The sequence below is a fragment of the Strigops habroptila genome, chromosome 8, assembly GCF_004027225.2.
Source record: "Strigops habroptila isolate Jane chromosome 8, bStrHab1.2.pri, whole genome shotgun sequence".
Classification (NCBI taxonomy): Eukaryota; Metazoa; Chordata; class Aves; order Psittaciformes; family Psittacidae; genus Strigops; species Strigops habroptila.
The window spans coordinates 5,279,182-5,294,244 of record NC_044284.2 but is presented as its reverse complement, the minus strand read 5'-3'; the positions used below and the strand labels follow the sequence as shown (position 1 = coordinate 5,294,244).

Below are 15,063 nucleotides of genomic sequence, written 5' to 3'. Positions count from 1 at the left end.
CAAAAGATTTCTGTGGAAGATTGGTTAGTCAGTCTGCAATGTGTTACTAATGGAGAAAGTCTTTTCTTACATCATTTTAATATACTTAATTTTTAAACAAAGAAGCAACCATATCATGTTCTAAATGGAGCCAGAACCCCTCTGCTATGTATTTCATACTCTATACAGAACGCTTCCAAAATCCAATGTTTTATCTACTTTACTATAATGAAAATAAACTTGAAATTTCATTTCCTTCATCCCAAGTCTCTAAAAGGAATGTGACTGGAGTAGGTCTATTTTCAATGCCTTTCTTATATCATTCTTGGGCCTCCCTCTACGTGGCATTCCTTAGCAAAAATAGTAACAAGTCAATTTGTTTGGAAAGGAAGGATCTAGTCAGCAGTTGTACAGGGGCTAGCTAGGAGATCTTTTCCTTCAGGATCCCCCCAAAATCTTAGGTAAAGCTGGTAATGATGAATGTGAAGAATAGCGGCAGGCACTGTCCTGTTTGCAGGACATAATAACCTTTAAAAGAAGTCAAGATGGAAGAGCTGACATTGCTTTAATTTGCAGTGAAAGAAATTCATATTCATCTGTGACACAGCCAAGCCCCCATAGCATACGGATCAAGTGCCTTTGGTGACTACACAGAAAGAAGACTTCTCTGATACCTTATCCTAGGGAAAGAAATAACACCTAAATGCAGCATAGTCAACATGGCAGCAGCCAGTTCAGTTTTGGTGTTTACCTCTAGTTGGCAAGCATCTTTGACTGAACTTACTTCTGCAGAAAGCCTGTTTATCTCAGATTGCATTTGTAATTGTAGTGACCAATTCATGCCCCAAAACCAGATTTATATCATTCATAAAGTAAAACTTTCTTTATTCTGTGTGTTCTCCTTCACTATGCCAGAAAATTCTCTCTTCTCGTTCCTATATGCATGCTAGATCTCAGAGCTCGTTTGCTGCAATTATTTTCACAAGACAGATACCCAAGTCGTAAGAAGCTCTCATCATAGAATCACAGAATAGTCAGGGTTGGAAAGGACCTTAAGATCATCTAGTTCCAACCTGCCTGCATGGGCAGGGACACCTCGCACTAAACCATGTACAGCATATTGTTTCATTTCATTTCAAGGAAGACCATGTCCATAGCCAGAACATTGGATTACTAAACATAATCAATATTCAAATTTCCTTACAAAGTAGGCAATTAAGAGTGTGCCATTAAATTTGTTATTTTAAATCATAAAACTGGTTTAACTTTAGGGGATTGAGATTCAGGAAACATCAGGATATAAAACACAATTACCTGGGGAGAAGTAATGACACTTCTAAAGAGACGCCGTATCCTTTCTTCTAGGCAGTTACAGCAATGGCATTAAATATTAACAATTTGTTCTGTATCCAGGGAACATTTTACCTTTTCAAGAGTTTCTAGTTGTTTCCTTTCAATTTTTTTCCTCAGCTGATTTATTTCTTGATCTCTCTGGAGTAATTCAAACTCTTTTTCACGAAGCTTGTCTTTGCAATGCTGGAGTTTCTTCTCTAAGCTCTCAATCTGAACAGAAAATGCAGTTAAATCAGAACAGATATTTTACTGAATTCAGAACAATAAAAACCCTCCAAACAAATAAAACTCACCAATGCCATGAACATTATCTCTGACTTTGGAATCCCTTGTCAATTTTTTATTTTATATTTATTTTGTCAACATTTTCCTTTATTAGAAAAGCAGTTTGGGAGGTGTATCATATCAAGTAAAAGAAATAATTTCATTTTTATACTGGTATATCCCTGCAAAATTTTGAGTTTTAATTATTTTAACTGAAATACATAGAATATTTTTGGTTGTACATTATTAAGGTACTCTCTTCCCTGTCCCTACAATAAGGACTCTTATTTTACTCTCATTTTACTCTTCTAGATTGAACCTGGCCAGCTACTGTGTGCCAGGACCAGACTTTCTCACAGAATTAACTGCCCTTTGTTAGGGAAACTGGGTTTTTAATCTAAGCAAGAATTACCTGTTTATTGCATTCCTTAATTTCTAGCTCTGACTTCTCTAAATTGCATTCTAATCGAATTATTTGTTGTTCCATTTCTCCCCTATGTTCACGAACTGTCATATCCAACTGTGTAATCTAGAGGTAAAAAAAAGAAGAAAAGGAAGTATTTTATTTTGAACTAGTATGCACATTTCATGTAGTATTACAAAATATGAAAGCAAAAGGAATGAAACTAATCCTTTGTAGTCTCAAGAATATTTTCTCAATTAGTCAATGCACAAATGCAGCCTAGCTGTCCTATTTGAAAAACAGGAGCCAAACACAAAGAAAGAAGGGAAAAATTGGGGAAGTCCATAACTGAATATGTTTGGTCCTCAGATACACAGAGTACAAATCTAGTTCTCATTTTAAAAGAAATGTAATAAGCAGCTTATTATACTAACCCATCTTGTAAGAAGGTGCCAAATTTTGCCAAAGCAAAAGAAATTCCTGTTGCTCTGATAAATTGCTTTTAAATCCCCACCCCTCCTTCTCTCTGAATCTCAAATATTCCTGGATACAAAGTCTGGTAACTCCTGCAGGAAGTAGCTATTGGAAGGCTAATTAAAAGTGACAGAAGAATAGTTTTTCTATGATGGGTATCAAATCCTGAAGCCAGACCAAAAGACTGAAATTATTTCAAGTAAGCTACAAAAATTCATTTGCAATAAAGATACTGTTTGACATTTAGAAGCCACTTTAGAGCTAATCAAATATGCCACAGAGCAAAAGGAATTTATCATCTCCAAGCACACTTCAGTGCAGATCTTCCCTTCATTTTATCAAACATCAAGATGACAATAGTTGTCCTGTAGCTTTATTGCTCAGGAAGAATTATGGGACAGGTTTGCACGAGGCTTCTATTCTATCAAAACAGTAGTCTGTAGTCCCATAGGGGAGCACAACCCGATTTTCCTGGTGCTGGCTTCAGTAACACACAGCTGGTTTTGAGGTTGACACTATGGTTATATTAACAGTACAGGTTGGAGTGATACGTGAAGGCAACTAAATCTAGCAGGCTGTTTGTAAGTTACCTGCTACATAACAGGAATAATTATCGTTAACATACTTAAAATGATCTGACCTGAGCTGCTCTTTGTTTCAGTTCCCAATTCCTTTCTTTCAGTGCTTGGTCCATGTCGAGGAGTTCTTGCTTTTTGTCTTCAATTTCTCCTTTGCAATACCTGAAATTCTCATGTTTAATTCACATTCAGTTGCTTAGCTTCTAGCATTCAGCTTGAAAATCATGAGACCTATTACTTACTTAAAGCCAAATTACTCTAAAAAATGATTTAACTAAGTGATTGCAAAGAAACAAACCCAAATTAAATAATTCTGTTAACTATATTCCAGGTGGAGATTTCTCAAGAACTTCATTATTCAAGTTATTTAATTGGTTATTAGGACAACATGTTCTTAAAAAAAAGACTAGTACAGAAGAAAGTACATTGATTTGCGGCCAGAAAGGAAACCAGACAATTTCACTGTAAAAGAAAGTAATTCCTTTTACAATTATTTCACAGCTTTGGGATTCAGAAAATAATTGTAGTTTATTTTAAATCAGAATAAAAAAAAGAAAAAAAGAATTCAGCACCACTTTTGGAAATCAAAAGTGAGCTGATGAGCTACTGTGTCAAGTTATCTTACAGCCACAAACCCCTAAAAGTTACAGAGAGCTGCTAAGAATATAAAAGACGACCATCCAAACTACGTGGCTATTCCTAGGGAAAAACTAACACAGCTAAGTTCTTATGATGGAAAAGATACCAGCTTACCTGAGCTCAGTTGTTAGATTCACAACAGCAACATGCTTCTCCTCCAGAGAGGACTGTGCATTCTGTAATGCATCTTGCAATTCCCTAAGCTGTGTTGAAGTGATTTTTAATTCTCCATGGGCATTCTGCAATGCTGACTCTAGTTCTGTTATTTTCTGTAAGGCCTCCCTGTGGCAAGTCTCACTTTGAAACAGCTTATCTTCTAATTCATTCACTGTTTTACACACACACACAAAACACAAAGTGTTTAATCATCAGTAAGTCAGGGTCTTTATGTAACACTGCTGCCTACGAGCACTTGTGGTCATAATCAATTTTCAGTATCACTATTTTTAGGAAAATCTAGAAGAACAGTGACTTCTGAGGTTATACAACAGTCTTTTCATGGTACCTAAGTGGTTTTTTTATTCATCTCGATCTATAACTGACTTGAAATGAGAGGATGTATCTATAAACATTTGGCCAAAGAGAAAATAGAGAGGTATAGAATTGAATATGTGGTGCTGTGAAAAATGCAAGCAGAATTGCAAGTATGCCCCCTGTTTTAAAAGAATGGTAAAGGTAAATTAAATGGAGGAGGAGGGATTTGAAAGTTTTTTATTTCCATAGAATCACAGAATGGTTTGGGTTGGAAGGGCCTTAAAGATCATCCAGTTCCAACCCCCTGCCACAGGCAGGGACACCTTCCACTAGAGCAGGTTGCTCCAAGCCCCTGTGTCCAACCTGGCCTTGAACACTGCCAGGGATGGGGCAGCCACAGCTTCTCTGGGCACCCTGTGCCAGCACCTCAGCACCCTCACAGGGAAGAACCCTTCCTTATATTTAATCTAAATCTCCCCTGTTACATTAAAGCCGTTCCCCCTTGTCCTATCACTACATGGCCTTGTGAAAAGTCTAGACTCCCTTTTGGGGTTTTGTTTGTTTAAAGAGTTGAATTTTTGTGAATAACACATGCCGTTATTAAATCTACATGTCTTGTTCAACTATCACATTAAGAATCTGCATTCCATTTTACAAGGAAAAAACTTCACCTGGAGTAAAGGTACATCCCACAAAAGTGAGTATTTGTGAAGGTTTGTTAAAAAAGATCGTGAGTTTTTAGGATTTGGGGGGTGGTGTTTGTTTGTTTTTAAATATGGAATTACCCACAGATTAAAAAAAACCACCCCAGCTTATCATGTTTTGACTCTCATGCACTTGATTATAAAACAGGGCAAAGAAAAAGTGTCTAATCTAATACATACAGAAGTAATAGCATGATGAAAGGAAGCTTTAGAAACATTATAGTGAAATTACCCTCATTTGCCTTTTCATTGAGTTCTGATCGTGCTTCTTCCAAAGTAATATCCAGCTGATTTATCTGCATTGCTTTGTTTTCACCATCTTGTTTTAATTGCACAACTTCTTTTTCCATACCAGTAAGTTCACTCTTGCACTGATCCATCTCCATTTTAATTTGTCTAAGTAAAAAGAAGCAACCAGAACAAAATGAACCTTGTAATAACAAAAGCAACATGCATATGTCCTTACATGCTCTAAGAAGATGAGCATTTGTGAGTAAAATAAAGTCATGTTAAGTAGGCTTTTCATGCAATCAAACCCATATTCTTTAAGACTACCAAGCTCTCCTAGAGCTACTACCTAGAATTACAAGCAACTTGACATGTGTATGATTTGAACTGCATTATGAAATTCCATCTTAAGGCTAAACAGGTTGCTGGAACATGCATTAATTCCACTGTAAGACTGTTCCAGAAACTCATGCCTCTGCTAGTTAAAAACTTCCTTCTGATTTCCAGTCCATGCTCATACAGAGACTAAACTGCACAACTACATAGCTGAACACCATTTCAGACAGCAGTCTTTCTTATTGACCATCTATCTGCAGAATAACCTCTCAGTTATTCTAAACCTACCTGATTGTGCTATTAAGTTCATCCACCTTCTGTCTGTTTAAATCTGCTTCCTGAGCAGCTAGGCAATGCTTCTCCTGTACCTTTCTCAACTCATCTTCTGCATAGTCTTTCTGCTTCTGAAGCTCTTGTTCCAAATTGGATACCTATTTAAAATGGTATTTTAAAAGTGTTAGTACTTTGACATTACATACAAAATAAATACACATCCTCGTCTTGCAACTATCATAATGAGAGTTTTAACACAACTCATTTCTTTATAGTCTAAAATTGTTTATAATTAAGACTAGAACTTTGCAGTCACATTTGAAAGACAAACAGTTTCTTGTAAATACAACAAGATCCAACTTTCTGAATTTCAGTACATCTCTCCTTAATTGCAGTCTAGGGTTTGAGTTTCCAAGTGTTTAGCCACAATAATGCTAGAGTTTCTGATAGCATAGAACCTAGTTTAAGGTAAAATAAGCCACTAAACTCTTTACTTTAGATATATCTAAAATAATAACTATCAACTCAGTTATCAAAGAAACATTCTGATTTTAAAGGTATTACAAAACCATATATAAAAGCATTTAATTATTTGTCTTTATAGGTAGACACTTCTCAGCATACTGTACCTGTTTTTCAAGTTTAATTTGATTATCTTCCAGCTCCCCATTTCTAATAGTTTCTTGCTGTAACATTTGCTGCTGATGATGCAGAGTTTGTTGTAGGAGAGTATTTTGTTCACTTGTGTCCTGAATATTCTGATCTTTTATTTTTATTTCTTTCTGTAAATAAAGAACCTGAAAACACATTTAATTTCCATTATAGTAACACATTTTTATTTACACTTGCATCATCTTCGTTCTTACTGAGCACAGAACCACACCTATGATTCAGTAAAACTTCTGGCTTTGAATTTATTGCATTACAGTTTCAACAGTACATAACACATTTCATAATTCATCACTGAGTTGTGCTTTATAACATGAGTAAAGCAGTAACATAACAGCCCCAGATTTTGACTTCTTGCTTTCTAAATTTACCTTAAATAGTCAATATTTTTAAAACATCTATAAGAAAGATTTTTCATTTCTAAGTTACTGAATTGCTTTTCTTTCTGTCACTCTTCTTTATTTCTCAGGAAGTCCTTGTTTCCCCCTTGAGATTTTGTTCTCAGTCCTCCACTTTATTTCTTCCTGCCTCTATGACAACAGTCTTTCCAATAAAAACCAGGAATTCTGAGTGCCTAACTTGTCATATGTCGAATGGTCTGATTTCTCAGTGATGAATTACAACGCCTCACTTGCTACCCTTGAATTTCACACAGCATTCAGTCTCTTCACATGCAGTACAAGAACAACAGATTTTAGGGCTTAGAAAGTAGCAGTAAATATCACAGGTTTATGCATAACACAGACCACAGATTTCCATCTAGTTACTCCCGTACAGGGTCTAGTAATCTCCAGGTGACTCTACCTCTCTCTCAGCAAGTAGGGCAGCACTGACATGAACAGCCTGCTATGATAACTAGTTCATGTGGTTAGGCATCCTCGCAAATAAATATTCATACTAATAATATTTAAACTTAATTCTTTCTTGCTTTCACGTAGTGGTGGAAAGTAGAATGAAACTCAGGAAGCTGAAGTAAAATTTGCTTACGTCCAGGACCTCTCCTCCCCATTATGATACTTGAAACACAAATCAGTTATGTGCATCTAAGTTTATATTGCAATAGTGCTCTCTCCATTTTATCCCAAGATTATGCTTTCTTTCACTTAATTCTGATTTTGTTACTTCTTTCAACAGTTCCATTTATCCTGGTACTTCTTCTCCCTAAGCTTATCCATTGTTTCTTAGTTACGATTTTCCCCTTTACCCTCACAAAATGTATAGTCTTTTCCCAGCTTACATCCTAGTCACAGTACCCATTGCAGATGTTTTGTCTATTTCACAGACAAACTCTTAGATTAAACCATTGGTAACAAGTGTTCTCTGCAATGCAGGAGAGTTGTTAAAACAAGCTGTTACCTCTTCAGCCTTTTTCTTGAGCTGATTTTCAAATAACTCCTTATTTTCTTGTGACTGGTTCAGATACAGTGCAACTTCTTCCTTACATACGTCTAGTGCTGACTCAAGTTGTCTCACCTAGTTGAAATATTGTAACAGATTGAATTGAATTATAGTAACAGATTACTTAAAATTCAATAGCATCATTTTTATTAACTAAAAAAACCCAACACTAATCAGAACTAATAAAAAAGTGTTAAAAACCATCTTTGTGTAAAATGACCGAAAAGCTCATTTTTATCCAAAGTATTAAAACAGGCATAGAAGATTATGAGAAACTTCAAAACTGAAAAGGTATTCAGAAATTAAAATTATTTGTGAAATTAAATTACTGTGCTTTAGACTGTGTTTAAATCAGATGAAACTACTGGTTATGAGGAGATATTCCAGTACTTCTCAGCAGCTAGAATTTAAAAGCAAACATATGCCCAATACCAAATCATTAATCTGCCACATGTTATTACATACAGAATTGTATAAATAAACTCCGAATAATCACCATGTGAGTTGTGGCAAATCTTTCTCAAAAGTAACGCTCAGATCATAATACAATTCCTCTCAGAAACCCACTAAACAGTATTTCCTTTCTGCACTGAGAGACAGTGCCCGAGTTCTACTAAAAGCAAAAAGAAAAGCTTTTAGCAATGTCAACACAATCTATTTTACCCTGTATAATGTTGCTTTGGATTTGAGTAATCTCTAACAAGTATCTTACAACCTTGAATAGATAAAAATTATAATGAACAAACCTAAGAGGTCTCAATCCATAGAAACTGAACTTTTAACTGTTCAGTTTCAGTGCTAAGAAGACTTTTCTTACAAATGAGAATTGTCCTGAATTTAGCTGATTGGCTAATGCTTAAATGCTACCAGTTTTCTAAACCATATTGGATTGTATACTCCTCTCCTCATCCAAATCAAGAGCTTTTTGAAGAAAAGTTATAATGGGTCTTAATTTTAAGTCTCTGGAAAACATCCCAAATACTACAAAGCCACTTGAATAGAAAACTGGCCCAACACAAGTTCGGAAAGAGCATGCTACCAGCTAAGTGCCCAGTATCTTCTCCTGGTGATATCCTGAAGATTTAATACTGTTTGAAACCTGACTGTGATAAATCACCACATGGCAATGGTTTATTAAAACACTGTTTGCAAGTGCTGCATTGAAAATATTAATCAGGCAAACACTAGGCACAGATGGCTAAAAACATGACCAATAATATTACATATGTCCAAAACGTATGTTGTATCTAGAGCAAAAATCTACATAATATTCTTTGTTAGACGTTTTACTTTAAGAGTACAAGAAGCACAAATCTGACCTATTAGGAACTACAGTAATTGAATAAAGCAATTATGCATTGCATAATCTCTTACTGCAGGTTTCATCCTACTATTTTCAATAAAAAATAAAAGGGGACACTTCAAGTTAGTAACTTCTGAAATATTTACATCAGACAAATTTCTATAAAGCAACCTTACTATAGTTTTTCTATAGAGGATAAAAGGAAATACACCATTACTGCAAACTTTAAAACTATTCATTGAAAATTACAGAGAGCTTACTAACTCTGACTGTTTCTTCTGTTAACTGACTTTTCAGCATCTTCAATCCTCGATCTTTCTTGACATTCTGATTTTCCATTTCCTGTGCAAACACATGTTTTTATTCAAGAGAACAACATGTAAAGATAGTAACAATAATCTAACTAATAAAAACTCATACTAAGAATCAGGAAAAAAAAAATAGATCAGTGTATTTAAAACACAATTGCTGGCATACTGTATTTGTAGACATCATACTCTGAAGTGAATCTGGTTCCCGATAGGTGTCCCTTCATATTCTGCATCAGCAGGAATTATTAAAAGGAATAAAGCATTGCCATAATAGAACATTCTTGGTTTTCCACCTACTGCAGAATAGAGACAAATATTCTTTATCCAGATCTCCTTCCTTTGATCACAGTGGAAAGCCCAAGGAGCAAACCAAAGGCAAAAACAGAATGCTGAGATAGAAAATAATGAAAGGTCATTAAAGTTTGTACAACATATAGCAGTAGCAGTAGGAGATGCAGACTACACTAGATTCAGTCAATTAAACAAACATTAAGAAGCAAAAACATAAGGATCTTCCATTTTCTCCAGTTTTTCCACGTGTTTATTGATATGCTTTTCATCACCACTGTCACTTGTTTGATTTGCATTTAAAGAAAGTCAAAAGCCAGCCTTACCTCTCTGGTTTCTATCAGCAGCCCATCCAATGATTCAATGCGATGTTGTTTATGTATAACATCTTGTTGCAACATAGATATTGTTTTCTCTTGTTCAATTAATCGTTGATCTTTCTTCGCCAGCTGTCTCTGAAGCTGTAAGTAATTTGTGGCTTTTTCAGAGAATTTGTGCATCTAAATATGTCATTTGGTTCTATTCACCCATTACTTTAAGAATGAAAAGTAAATACATTCCTGCCATCGGCAGTACTGCACAGTCTTAAAATTATCGAGAAATCCCAAATGCTTAATATTTTAAAGCAACAGGAGTATAAGAGAATGAAGGCAGGCAGAGCGTAATTGTCTGTCATCAGCCAAGACAGTAAGACATGCATATACATTCTTTTGAGAAGATGACAAGCTTCTTGAACAGCTAGAAATAGCCACAGTTGTACTCCTGATCATATGAAGGAACAAAATTTTTCTCTAAAGACTGAAAAACCTACCAACAGTTCTCCCTGAACACAGATGCTCATGAGGCTCAGGCTGGCAGAGGTTCAGCAGACAAGAGAATATTGCTAGAAGCTGTCCTGGTCTAACCTCAGTAGGCAAAAAAGCTATACTTTACTGTATTCTTCTTAAGTAGCTATTTCTCTTCAGTTGAGCAGAAAAGAAGATATGAAGATCTCAGAGGGAAATAATGAGGTTATGTAGTGTAAGATGGAAAAATGAACTAAAATCAGGAAATGTGGAAAGAAGATATAACTTTGCAATGTAACCTTGTAATTGGAGAACTGCCTCAGAATTACTATAAAGACAAAGAAATTAAGACAGAAAAAAGTTACCAAGTGTATCACTCATATATACAAGCACACAGGGAAGCTCTTACTAGTTCAACCTGTTTCTCCATCTCTTTGTGCTGCTCAAGGTGAGCCAACGTTGTTTTTTCAAAGGCAGAAGTTATTTGCTCATGTTCTTCACTGATAGCTATTTCCAACTCATGAATGCGTCTGGTATTTTCCTGGGAAACAGCAACAACAAAAAGGACTTAATAAAAATATTCAGTTGTGTTATTAAATAGTGTTTTGATGATTGAGTTGCTAGATTTCATAAAAGAACAAGACAGAAAATAATGAAGATATACACAGCATGTTTCGTCTCTAAGGATGTCACACCTATAACACAGTTATAGAATGCCACTAAATGCAGCTACTACATAGACACAAGGTATCTGCCAAGGTGGACAGCTGGCACAGATTATAACAACTGGAACAAGGAACTTCTGACAAAGATAAAAAGCAATTCTAGGTTCACATCGATAGATGGAATCTTTAAAATACAGGTTTCCATTTCAAAGGACCACATAGTTTCATTTCCTAGCAACCTTAGACCCCTTCTCAAATCTAAAGAGATTGTATAACAATACCCAGACAAGAATTACAGTGCTCCCAGTGTTAGATCATTGTCCTCACTTATGACCATTTAGAAGACTTTCATTCACAGGCCTACATATATTTCACTGAAACAAATGGCTATGCTACAATAATAGGACCAGATTTTCATTGCACATATCATAACAAGGAACAAGTAACATGTCCATTAATAGGCTACCATGTTCAAAAGCAGGAAAAAGAGATGTTTTATTTGAAGCAAGATTCAGTTTTTAAAGACTGCACTGTCTAAAAACTGCACAGATTGTTTAGTAGATCTGAAAGTCTATCCATTTTGAATACGTGGAATAATACTGTTTTAACTTAAACTTTAATCTCCGTTTATGTGTTTTTATGTAAATGTAGCTTCTCACTGAGAACATTTTACCATGAGTTCCTGTTCCAACTCAGTATTTTTTGTTACAGCAGTGGAGTAAGCAATAGTCTTTTCTTCCAACTGTTTCTCAAGTGCAGAAAGTTGAGAAGATTTCTTTGTTATCTGAAATTAAATATGGCACAAAACAGCACGAAGACAACTGTTTATTCAAGTATTTGTGTATACTTTCTTATTTGTATGTATTAGCATTTTAACTTATTCAACCAGAGAAGAGCTAGCTGAAGCTTCATTTCTTTCGTGACTCTCCAGTAATGATGTTAATCTCTGGCGACTGTACTAACATTTAATGAGGAAAAATACAACTGTTTCTTCATCTTAAGATTACACATTAATTCAACCATATGAAAGCAACAAGACTGTGCATATTTTCCATATAACGAATCAGAATAGTAGTGGTAAAGGTCACTAACTACATCTGCTTTAAAAGTTTTCTGACAAGTAACAAATTAAGGCTGCTATCTAAGTTTTTCTGCTTGTTCAAAAGTTTATTTACAATTTTTCTTAAACAAGCCAGATTTTAAAATTAATATGGCAATTGCAGTTTTTTCGTAACTACTGTCTTAACTATCTTTGATTACTGAGCTAATCAAAAAGTGATGTATTTTTTCAGTGCTGCTAAAAAAACTTACTTCTTTCTCTAAGCTACTAGCTTTTGAAGCCTTCTTCAATAGGTCTTCCTGCATGACTTGAAAATGACTGGCTCTCTGGGCCATGCTGGTCTTCAAAGAAGAATTCTCATCGTCTGCTTTTGTCAGTTTAGTGCGTAATTCTTCTATCTCTTTCTGGAATCTTTGCCTCTCCTTTTCAAATTGTTTGCTGATAAGTTCCAACTGTTTGACATTTCTCCTCTCTCAAAGTAGAATAAATAAATGTAAGGTTAATTTACAAACCAGCACTCAAACAAATAATCATACAAACCAAAGAGAAATGTAATTTCATGACAGCACATTCAACTAACACATACAGTATCCAGAAACAAAACTGTTTATTTTTCCCCATAATATAACTGAAAGCTGTGGCTTGTGAAAACAACAAAAAAACCCAAATAAACAAAAAAATACCAACAAACACCCCCAAAATGTTGAAGACTGTGTGATTATATAGGTGCCCTGAAGTCATTTCATGGAGCAGTCCTAATATTAATCGCAGAATCAATTGCAGAAATTCTGCAACAGCAGGATAGAGAAAAGAATCAAAGAAAATATGGAGACCTTAACACAGTCTGCATAAAAAAAAAATACATGGGTTTATTACAACACGATTCATAGCTTGGATATTGCTGAACAAGTAACTTGACTAGCAAAAGAAAGAAGAATAGTGTGCCAGGAGAAAATGACAATTTCCAGAATTCCAAGGTGGCAAAATGCTCCCTGATCAACCAAACCATACTCGTTAGCTCACAGAGATACATTAAAAAAAAGCCCCACAAAACCACTATAAAAACTATGTAAACCCCACCAAAAAATTCCTATTCTGTGGATTAATCAGACAGAACTGTACAGCTACTCCTATAAGCCTACCTCCTTGATTTCTGAGCAATTTGACAGGCTCCATTTCCAGGTCACATAACGTGCTATTTTCTTGTCCTTCATTATGATTAGAAAGATGCTCAGCTCCAGTACAGACAGTTACATTTGCACAAGGCTTTTGAACTTCTGCTTCTTTCATTGCCAGTTTAATGCTATTATAAAAGAGGAGAAAATCATTTAATATTCTTCATACCTGCTGGTTCTAATACCACCTTATTTTCTGCCTATTCTTGTCGTAATTCCATAACCAGAAAGTAATACCTTTGGTCTGCAATCAAAGGTTTATTCAATTCACAAGATTCAGAGAGAGCTTCTTTTGTTGAGGAGCTGGATAGCTGGTGTTTCAAGTGGTGCCATTTAAACTAAAAGTTAAGGGAAAACCAAGTTCAATGCAAAACCAACTTTATTGCTTCGCAGCATGATTAATTCATGTGCTACACACATAATTTATGCAAATTGTTTTTATACAAAATACATTTTTATACAAAATTACTATATTCTTTTCAGCAGAGGTCACTTTGGCAATTCCAAAAATCATACAGAAAGCATATTTCGATTTTGGTTTCATTACACCTACTCACATTTATACTTCAAAAACAAAGACATCTGGTGCAACATGTCCTCCTCACCCCATACATCTCTTTAGCCCTTCCTGACTTCCCAAACAGTCCCTCCAGTAACCCCAGTCAGGTGACAACTGTGGGTTTTTTACATGACTCTCCCAATCAGTCAGTTTAATGATAAACTTCAGGCTCATGAGCCAGAGTTCATCCTGGTAAAACAGAAGTTCACTTGCAGCCAGGGATGGTGTGCCTTCCGTTTCCCAGCAAAAAAAAACTTCCTACAAACATCCCTCCTGCTCTGATTTCTCCATTGCTGAGGTCTGCCTTATGGTAAAGGTTCCACTGAGAAGAACCTCAGTGGAACATGACAATTAGATGTGACATAATGATATCTTAGAGATTATACATACATCTGAAGAATCAATACACAGAATAGAAAGTGTAATTTTAAATGCTTGCTGCTTAATCAATTCCAAAGCAGCTATTCCTTGTTCTCGAATGAGAAGACAAAATTATTTCAATTGAGAAAACATGTCATCCATGCATCCTAAAGCAAAGATATTTTAGGCAAATGATTTCTCAAGAACGTCACAGGATTTGCATGCAATGTCAGTTAGAATTGTTTGAGACACATAATAGGATTTTTAAGGATGAATCAGTTACTGTACCTCTTCAGGTGTACTCAGAGACAACTGGGAAATAATGGTTTCTAGTATGTGGAGCTCTTCCCTTGAATCTTCAATTTCTTGATGGCATAATTTCAAGCGGTCACGTTGCTGTGCAGCAAGTGCTCTCAGCTCTGTGTTTTCACTTATTAGAACATTTTTCTCTTGAAGTCCTATTTCTTTTTCATGAAGTTCACTCTCAAGCTCCATGATCTTCTGATCAGATCGAGTCAGCATTGACACCATTTCAGTGTTCTTTGCCTCAAGAGTCCTAATTCCTTCTTTTGTGCTATGATTCTCTTCCTTTAATTGCCTAAAGAAGTATATCCATTTAAAAGGTATAGCTCAACATAGAGGATTGTCATTATTAAAAGTACTAGAAGACAGCAACATAACTGTACTGTTTAACTAGTTTCCTTCCTCTCAAAATCTAGGATTAGCTTTATACAACAGACCAAAGATTTTTCACTGCTGTACTAAGATTTCACTGTTCCTAAGGA

The 15,063-nt window shown here is 35.4% G+C and overlaps 1 protein-coding gene across 4 annotated transcripts in view; it reads right to left on the bottom strand.

Moving 5' to 3' along the window:
- CCDC18 (coiled-coil domain containing 18) overlaps positions 1-15,063 on the bottom strand; it is a 28,787-nt gene that overhangs the window by 4,859 nt on the left and 8,865 nt on the right. For 3 of the 4 annotated variants that reach the window (XM_030496276.1, XM_030496278.1, XM_030496277.1), the window contains exons 9-24: positions 14,567-14,876; positions 13,597-13,697; positions 13,327-13,487; positions 12,436-12,656; positions 11,798-11,908; positions 10,869-11,000; positions 10,001-10,135; positions 9,340-9,417; positions 7,731-7,847; positions 6,335-6,502; positions 5,721-5,863; positions 5,101-5,264; positions 3,805-4,018; positions 3,114-3,213; positions 2,009-2,125; positions 1,405-1,542 (exon numbers count right to left, since the gene is read on the bottom strand). In XM_030496276.1, coding sequence (XP_030352136.1) covers positions 1,405-1,542; positions 2,009-2,125; positions 3,114-3,213; positions 3,805-4,018; positions 5,101-5,264; positions 5,721-5,863; positions 6,335-6,502; positions 7,731-7,847; positions 9,340-9,417; positions 10,001-10,135; positions 10,869-11,000; positions 11,798-11,908; positions 12,436-12,656; positions 13,327-13,487; positions 13,597-13,697; positions 14,567-14,876 — 2,410 coding nt within the window. The remainder of the gene's footprint in view (positions 1-1,404; positions 1,543-2,008; positions 2,126-3,113; positions 3,214-3,804; positions 4,019-5,100; positions 5,265-5,720; positions 5,864-6,334; positions 6,503-7,730; positions 7,848-9,339; positions 9,418-10,000; positions 10,136-10,868; positions 11,001-11,797; positions 11,909-12,435; positions 12,657-13,326; positions 13,488-13,596; positions 13,698-14,566; positions 14,877-15,063) is intronic. The other variant, XM_030496279.1, reaches the window with a different exon arrangement.